This window comes from Octopus bimaculoides, chromosome 2 (genome assembly GCF_001194135.2).
Source record: "Octopus bimaculoides isolate UCB-OBI-ISO-001 chromosome 2, ASM119413v2, whole genome shotgun sequence".
In the NCBI taxonomy this organism is placed as follows: domain Eukaryota; kingdom Metazoa; phylum Mollusca; class Cephalopoda; order Octopoda; family Octopodidae; genus Octopus; species Octopus bimaculoides.
Genome location: NC_068982.1, coordinates 66247554 through 66257179, shown reverse-complemented (window position 1 = coordinate 66257179; position 9626 = coordinate 66247554). Strand labels below are relative to the sequence as shown.

At 33.3% G+C, this 9626-nt stretch overlaps 1 protein-coding gene across 1 annotated transcript in view; it reads right to left on the bottom strand.

Annotated features, from left to right (window-relative positions):
- Nucleotides 1–543: 543 nt before the first annotated feature.
- Nucleotides 544–9626, bottom strand: part of LOC106870395 (golgin subfamily A member 2) — a 72185-nt gene continuing 63102 nt past the window's right edge. The window contains exons 20-25 of the mRNA XM_014916442.2: nucleotides 8879–9017; nucleotides 6830–6900; nucleotides 5624–5726; nucleotides 4617–4723; nucleotides 2313–2511; nucleotides 544–1870 (exon numbers count right to left, since the gene is read on the bottom strand). Coding sequence (XP_014771928.1) covers nucleotides 1536–1870; nucleotides 2313–2511; nucleotides 4617–4723; nucleotides 5624–5726; nucleotides 6830–6900; nucleotides 8879–9017 — 954 coding nt within the window. The 3' untranslated portion in view covers nucleotides 544–1535. The remainder of the gene's footprint in view (nucleotides 1871–2312; nucleotides 2512–4616; nucleotides 4724–5623; nucleotides 5727–6829; nucleotides 6901–8878; nucleotides 9018–9626) is intronic.

Sequence of the window (9626 nt, the reverse complement as noted above, 5' to 3'; positions counted from 1 at the left end):
CATAGAATTTACTTAATAATTGCATTCAAATTTATTAGGTTGTTTATTTGATTATTTATTAGACATTTTGACTAAGACCTAACCAATTAAAACTGGTTAACAACAAACAAAGCAAATAAGTTTATTTTGTTTACTTTTTATTATTACTTTTTTATCAAAATTTTAATATATTGATTAAATGAATTAAATTATCAAAACATTCTTCAGTGGAAAAATAGTATTTGAGAAATTCCATATTCTATAATTATTATCATTTATTTAATGCAAAAGATTATCACTGAGGGAAATTTTATTATTGAACACTATATGACCAATAAATAGAAATCAAATAATAGATCAGATGTTAAATATTTCAACTGAGACTGAATGTAAATAAAATTAGTTATATACTGAATCATTTGAGCTAACAATGTTTTCCTTCATAAGCTTTACAACTTCCAAACTACTAGAACCAAAAAAGACAGTATAACAATAAGACCATTTTTCATAAATGGAAATATTTATAATGGACTAAGGTAAAATGAAGATGTCAATTGAATCATATTCAGAGCTTTTTTTTTTATTTAAAAAAACGTTTACAGTCACTCATACATTGTTCATGATAAAACTAAATCTGTCTTCTTTCTTTGCTTTTAACTTGTTCTAAACCTCTAAGTTGCCACTAACCAATAACTGCAGAGATGCAATCCTTGAAACATGCTACACAAAATAAAAACAATTATCAACTCTTGCTATTCCTATAACAAAAATACTAAAATTTCCATCTTCATGCACTCAAGACTATATTTTTGAAAACAATAATCGGCTAAACTAAATGTTAACCCATATCACAGTAAGATATTTCCCAATGACCTTATAATCTATATAATGGTTTCAAATTTTGGCACTAGGCCAGCAACTTTAGGGGAAGAAGCTAAATCAACTACATCAATTCCAGTACTCAACTGGTACTTTCTTATTGACCTCTGCAGCATTTGAACTCAGAATGTAAAGCTGGAAGAAATACCACTATGCATTTTGTTCAGCTTGTTGACAATTCTGCCACCTTGCCACATTTTTCTGTCAAATGTTGGCACAAGGCCACAGTTTGAGAGGGCAGGGGTTAACTAATTACATCAACCCCAGTACTTGACTGGTACTTATTTTATGAACCTCTGAAAGATGAAAGGCAAAGTTGACATCAGTAGGATTTGAACTCAGAATGCAAAGAACCAGAAGAAATGTTGCTAAGCATTTAGTCCAAAATGCTAATGATTCTACCAGCTTGCCACCCTTACAATGAATATAATAAAACTAGAATTTGAAAGTAAGGAAAATTTAAATAAATAGCAAGAGATCCAATATTAATGTGTGCAATTTATTCTTAGTCATTCATCTTATAACAGCCGTCTTTTAATCAATAACAAATCCAGTAACACCCTATAACATTCAGCCAATAGAATAGGCATCCTTGTATGGCTCCTGTTTATAATACATATTGTATATATAATATACAGTAATAAACATAATGTAGTCTTGTGACTTGAAACATAAAACTATACATCTTTTACAATGCCCTTACAGTATTTACAGGGCAAGAACTTGCGACCACCATATGGAACAGCATCACATAAGTTGCTGTCTATTTCGGAAAATAAATCCAATATCTTTCTTGCAGTGGGGTTATCTTCTTCTATGTTACATTTTTGAAGTAATTGTTCAGATTTAGATGTATTACGAAGAGGCACTGGTGACAGATCCGCATTTTTCTCAAGCTGTGATTTAAAAACCTGGTCTTCTGGCAAATCAGCTATATGTTCCATTGATTCACCTGCTACAATAGCCTCGACTACACTTTCAGATGAATTAGTGCTGCTGTAGTCTGGCCAATCTGGAAAAAGGAAAAGTTTTATTTATTCAAACATCTTTATGAAAAATTTGCATTTATTTTTTTTTTTAAATTATCCAATATATTAAATATAAAAAGTTGCCTGGATCAAGGTTTTTTAATGAACTTCTTTCCAAAACTTTCTGAAAAACTATGCATCAAACTAGTACTGACTCGGCGTAAACAGTATAGAGGTTCAGATTTTAGGCATCGAGATTTACACCGAAACTAATTTTGTTTTAAAGTTTTATATGAAACAAGGGACATAACTTTAGAGGAAATATAAAATTTCTTCAAGGTTGTCTCCCTTAAAATATCAGCATATTTAAATGCTGATCATATAAATGTCAATCTAAGAGAAAGAAAGTTTTTAATTATCAGGACAAGATAAGAAAAGAAACATGCAATCGTAGTTGAAAATGTAGATAGAATAATTAATTCTCACCTTCTGGATATTTACTAAGCCCGTTCATAACTGTAGCACCATGTAGGTGGGGTTGAATATCATTTGAATGGTTTACATTGCTATCTTCACTGTTCTGATAATCCTTGGACAGTAAAGTGTCATTTATTCTTGCATTTGATAGACTGCCTTTATTGTGCAACATTTGCATCACAAGTCCTTGTAGTTTGGCTAGCTTACCCTTCAAAAATACATACATAAAAGTTGAATTAATATATATCTTTTAATTTTAAAAAAACTCTAATACTTCTTGTCATTACTCTATATAAACAATATGAGCATTATTTAACATCCACTTTTCCATGCTTGCATGAATCAGATGGAATCTTGTTTTCTACAGCCAGCTGCCTTTTCTGTTGCCAACCACACTTCGTGTGTGTGTGTGATGGGCTTCTTTCAGCTTCTGTCAACAAAATCCACTCAAAAGGCTTTGGTCAGCCTGGGACTCTAATAGAAAACACTTGGCCCAATGTGCCGTACAGTGGAATGATAAAGCGAAGGACAAAATAAAAGGGATCTGGACATGAAAAGTATTTCCATAAATATTTCTTATTTTATGACTTATAAGACAACTTCACATGTGTTAGTGCCATTATGATTCCACCCAAGACACAGAAAAGCAATCAGAGATGTGGGTTCAAGATGTCCCTGTAGTCTTACCAAAGATGTGACAACCATTCTAATGCTTGTACGTTGATAAAATGCCTGCAGTGCATGGTACTGGGGGTATTTTATCCCAGTACACTTCCTAACACCAACCACTCCATCAGCAAGAAGTGCTCCTCTACTCTGTCTAGAGTAGAGGAGCACATCATTCAACCCTTATCAGCATGGAAGACATATATAAAACCACAATGAAAGGATTCTCTTGCAGCCATTAAAAAAAAAAGAAATATTGACAGCTGCTATGATAAAGAGTTAATGAAAGGATTATTGAGAGAGTAGTACTGACCCACAGAATATGTTTTTGCAACTATCAGCAGTTTACATTCATTCTAGACCTACTTTCACAATAAGTAATCTCAACAGCTGTTCACCATGTATTGATCCAAGCAGGATATGAGAAACACATGTTAGACTAGATTTGTTGGTCACGAAATTTCTGTTCAGATGATAAAGTAAGAAGAGGTGTAATTATAAAACCTAAAGAATGGAATTCCCATTTAGCCCAAACCTACTCTAACTGAGAAGACCATCTTATCTTTTCATATATCTATAATGATTTTATCTGATAAGACATTCCTTTTTTAAGATAATAGGGTGTGATTAAAGGGTGATTTAGCTACAGTTTCTAGCAAGTCGAGCACTCACACAGAGGCTCAGAATACAAGAGTTTCCTAGTGTAGCTGTGCTAGGACATATTCTTCACAACTGGCTTCATTCCTATCCTTAGTTACATGTCATCAACTTTGCAAGCAACATCACCACCCAGTTTAACCAGTGCAATTGATAAATCAACTTATGGTGATGTGCAGTGATGGTCCATAACCAAACTGATACTAAAATGGCAAATACTAATTGACTCAACACTGAGTTTAAATCCAGCTGAAGTCAAGTTTGCCTTTCTCCCGTTGAAGTGGATAAAAAATGTTTCAATCCTGGATGGTAACTTGGCAGAACTGTTAAGAATATTGAATCAGAACCTTTGCATTATGTTCCAGCTCTTTGTATTCCGAGTCCTAATTATGCCATGGCCTACTTGGATGATAGACATAAATCATCACAAGTTTAACATCCCCATCTGACATCTTAAGCACCCTTAATGGGGTGCACTCAGTTGCAAGAATTGTGTCTTCCTCAAACCCATCAAGTTAAAATAAAAAGTGACATCTCTAACAAGGAGAATACAGAGGCCTATGACATAGAGGACAACTGGAAGTTTCTATATGATAACCTGCAGAAAGCAAGATGAGTTAGGCAACTGGGGCTGGGCTCTAGTTGGATAAAGATGAGTCAGAAGATTTAAGTGAAAGGAAACTGTGGAAGTTGAAGACCTAAGCAGGAGCAGTGAAAATTGATCTTAAGATGCTGAATCTTATGTAGGAGATGACAAAGAACACAAGTGGTTGTTGCAATACTGTGTTGGAAAGGACCCATCCAACTCACACAAGCATGGAAAAGTGGATATGAAAATCATAATGATGGCTCATGGAACATATGTGAGTTTCAAATTAAACAGGGAATGAAAAATTTTTTAAATCAATAACAATCAAAAGGTACCAACTCAAACACAGACTGATTAAGTCAAAAGGTAGGGAGCATTAAAAAAACAATTTAAGAACATACCTGTAATTCTTCTCTGTCTTTGGATAGTCGAGAAATATAATCATTCTTCTGGAATTCTCGTTGCTGTAATAAGGCTCTTTGGTGATGGTAGAGAGAAATATACTCTCCTGAAACATCACAGTAATTATATTGAAATCAGCAGAACACAAAAGAAAAATCAAAGAAATTGAAAGAAGAAAAAACCCCCCAAGAACTTAAGATTCTGATCTACCAACTTCAAGATACTTTATTTCCTTTCTTTTGTTTACTCATTTAGTTTACAGAAATATCAATTGAACAAATATGTGATAGTTTCCTCATCACAGAACTGCTCTCCAAATATAAATGGAACTGTATTGTGAACTACTGTACATATGAACCCTAACTACTGTACATATAAACTACTGGTTGTAGGAGATTTACCGTCATATGTTTTTATTACCAGGTATAGCTGTAATGTATAAGAGGCACTTACTTTTATATTTTCATCAGTTATAGTTATTGGCCTAGGGTCACACTAGGAAACTACTTTCAGGATTTTAATCAATTATATCAACCCCAGTACTTTATCTAATAATTATTTTATCAATTCCATAAGAGAGAAAATACAAGTCAACCTTGGCATACAGGAACATAAACTGCAAAAAATATCGAAGTATCTTTTGCTCAATGCAACAATTTTTATCATCCCACAAATAAACATGCACACATAAGCTTTCACACAGCTTTTACCAACAAAATTTCAGTCACAGTCTTTGTTGACAATTTAAGTGACAAATCTTTATTAGGAAATAAGGATTGAATTCAGAACCATGTGGTAGCAAAACAAGCTTCTTGATCGAAGAGCCACAACTGTGCTATATTTACAGATATGTAGACTGAGGTACATTAAATATAATAACTGAAAAATTATGCTAATAGTTTCAAGACAGGAATAGACTATTCAACAAAGATAGACTGGTTCAAGGGAAGTAGCTAAGATATGAATCCCATCATTGTGCTGCAAAACCTGATCAACAGCTACATACCTATTGTATCTGTTTCCCCTTGTAATTGCAGCACCAAGTGTTCAAGTTGGTCAGCTTTGTCAGATAGATCTGCTTTATCTCTCATTGCTCGAGTATATTTCTCCTGTAATGGAAAGTATAACATTTTTAGAAAAACGATTTATTCTCACACTCCTTTAATTTCTCACAAAGCTTCTATGCAGTCACTCAACTTCCTAGAAATATACAAATTTTTATTTAAGAAAAGTTATTCCCCAAAATATAAGATGTTCATGACTAGAGTGCCTTTGATCGAATGCTTGGCTGGGGCTAATAAACATCACCAAATAAAAAAAAAATTTGTCTAAGTTAATCTAAAGGAGATAGAGACAAATCAAGAATACAATAAGTAGCCAAATATTTGCTGGTGGATCATAATATATATTCTTAGCTTAATTTTTTCATCATACTGACATTGTTTAGATAGTTTTCCAACTTCAATATTTCTCAGGATTGTTGAAGTAAATGTTTGACAGGTAAATATAAACCAACCAGCCGACGAAACTTAAGATCACATGTTACCGAGTAACTCTGGTCAGCTCTGTTTCAGTGGACCAGTTATATGGAGGTCAGCTTATCAAGTAATTAGAATCAAAGCCTAAAGTTGCCAGCAGAATATACACCAAAACTCTCATTGTTACAGCAGCAGCCCATACTGTCCTAATTGATAAGATATAAATAACCAGTCCCTATTTTTTTGTTTTTTTTGCAAGAATTTTTTTTTGCTAGAATTTTGTTTGACACATTGAGTTGAATGGCTAAATAGTAGCTCATTGTCTATCAAGTAAACAGGAGCAACATTTAAATATAACTTTTAACTTAATATTAGGTTATGTTACACCTAATGCAATACATTTTATCTACTCTTAATCTTTTTGAACTCATTTTCTCCCGCACCTCTCTGGTTATGTCACATCTTACGTATAAAACCATTTTATAGTGATTGGGTCCATGAACTCAGCAGCTGTAAATTGTATTAGAGCAACCCAACTAGGTCACACAAATACACAGAAATAGTGGTAATAGTGATGTTTGCTCTTTATATCCAGATCAGCTTTGATTTCTTGAACCTAAGATCAAAGTGTTCTATCAGTGACTATTCCATCAGGCCTATGACAGGCATATGGAGCAAGGGTTCATTCGAAAAATTTCAAAAGTGAGGAAATATTTTATTCAATTTCAACTAACCTGGATTGCTTCCATAGTTTTCTTTAATTTATCAAACTCAACTCGGCTCACTATGTTCTCATCGGGATTGGCTGTTCAAAAATATAGGATACAGTAAATTATAATTAAATTATAATTAATAATTATTAACAAGCTGGATAGATAAATTACACTGGGCAACAAAAAAATTTTTTTGTCTGGTACCTGGAATATTTCAATAAATTCATAAGTGATTTTGCCTGCTAAATTCAGAAATAACTTCAGTTTTTCTCTATCAGGTGTAGTTTTCTGACTAGACCTGATAGAATAAGTATTTTATTCATACAAGTAGCAAATAATATGAATCAATTAAGAGAGCATAACACAAAACAAAGTACAAATATAAATTCAAAATTAGAAATACACATTGGCAAAGATCTTTGGGAGAAAATTCTCAAGGAATAAATTTATGCTTCTTTGCGCACCATGAATATCTTATTTTAAACACCAGCAATAGTCTGCCATTATCACAGCGTCCCAATGTCCTTGGTACCGAGTTTCCATCTCCTTGATGTCCTGATGGAATCATTCGCCTTGTTCATCATTAACATCCCCAAGATATTCAGAACAATCAAGATGACTAAAAAGATAAGGCATTTTGATGCTCATATTCACACCAATATCATGAAAAATTGATACCAAGTTGGTAACAAGGTCTTTATAGTTTTCACTTTTGTTGTTTCCCAAGGAAATTTTGCACTACTTCTGCAAAGGCTAGCCAAGCTGATGCTTCATTTTCGCTCATCGTTTTCACAAAATTTGTGTCCTTCAAGAGCTTACAGATCTGTAGTCCATCAAAAATCCCTGTTTTAAGTTTTTCAACCATCAAGTCTGGAAATACACTGCAGATATACTTAAAGCACTCTCCATTTTTGTCAAAAGCTTTGACAAATTGTTTGATCAATCCGAGTTTGATGAGCAAAGTGGGGAAAATGATCTGATCTTGCTTAACCAAGGGTTCTTCCAATATATTGGCAGCTCTATATGGAGTCATATTTATTTGTTCAAGGTGGCCAGTCTTTCTTAAAATAGTGGCTTACTCGGTCTCTACTGTCCCACATACAAAGAAAGCATGGGTATTTGGTATAACCAGATTGCTGTCCCATGAGAAAATTTACCATCTTCAAGTAAATGCAGATAACCCATTTATGATCATGATACGGTATCTTCTTTAACACCAATTTAATTTCTTCATATTTTCCCTTCAGAGTTTTTGAATGGCCGAGCAGGACAGAACCATACACATTTCTATTGTGCAACATTTTAAACCGTGCTTAGAGCTATCTATGAAAAGACACCATTCTTCTGGTTTGTATTACTCAATGCTAAGTTTATTAAGAAGCCCACTGACATCTCTGCAGTAAACCAGTTCCTTTTCTTTTGTGAAGAAAGGAACTCCGATAAAAAGTTATACAAACACCATTCTCTAGAAGATTCTTCTTTCAGTCAAGAAGCCAACAGTTCTGCAGAACTTTTTGGGAGGTTCAAGTCACAAACTAGATCATTCAGCTCTACCTGGGCGAATAGATGAGGTAAAGTCTCAATTGAAAAGACTTGATCTCTAGTGTCATCTTCAGGTGATAAATCTTCTTTGGTTGAGGGTAAAGTTATCTGAAGCAAAACACTGAAGACTGGAAGAGGAATCTCTTCACTGCGTGAATCTAGTCTAATAGCAGAGGCAAGATTAGGATAGACAAGTGTTTGTCGATTTTTCTGGTAAATAACCCTTCAAATTTAGGCTACAAAAATAGTCGTCCACATGATTATAGAGCTCAATAACTTAAAAACTAGACTTGATAGGTCAAAAAGGAGGTTATATTTGGATTCAGAAGACCAATTTTGTATAGGAATGATGTCTATTTCTTAAACACCAAAAACCTTGTAGACCAGTGTTATCTTATGGTAGAAACAGCAGTAATACAACTAACAATACATGCAGTAAACATTCAAATGTATAATAATCAATTTCTGAAGTAAAGTAAAAATAATAAATAAAGGCATAAAATTATTATCAAATAAATCACTACTTACTGGTCATTTTTAATTGTTCTTCTACATCAGCAACTTTCACACTCAAATTATCAGACAGATTTCGCTGTTCATTCAAATTTTCAATTAACTGGTTGCGTTCAGCTTCCAGTTGACAAATAGTAGCTTGTAAAGACCCAATCTGAAAGACAAAGAATAGAAAAGTAAATTCCTATAAAACACATACACAGATGAAACTATATTCAATACTATGAATATCAGAATATTTACCATAAGGTAAAAAGTACTTTAATAATACAGAAAGCTTGTCTACAATGGTTTTATGTATAATGTTCAATGGAAATGAAACCAATGATTTAAACCACCTCCCTCCAAATAAAATGTCACAATTAACTTCTTATGCTAGAATTTTCTGATTGAACATTCTTCAGAGCAAATCCATCTAAGTTGGTCTGCTTGATACCAAAGAGTTGGTAATAGTGATGTTTGCTCTTTATATCCAGATCAGCTTTGATTTCTTGAACCTAAGATCAAAGTGTTCTATCAGTGACTATTCCATCAGGCCTATGACAGGCATATGGAGCAAGGGTTCATTCGAAAAATTTCAAAAATTGCTTTTATCATTTTAAAGGTACATTTGAAACCTTATCTTTATCCATGCATCTATCTCCCATGTGCTCTTATAATTTATCATTCTTGCACATCTGCCACAAACAAATTCTATTCTCTGTCAACGTTCCTTTGATTTGGAATGTGAAATATTTAACATTAACCCTTTTGTTATTAATCC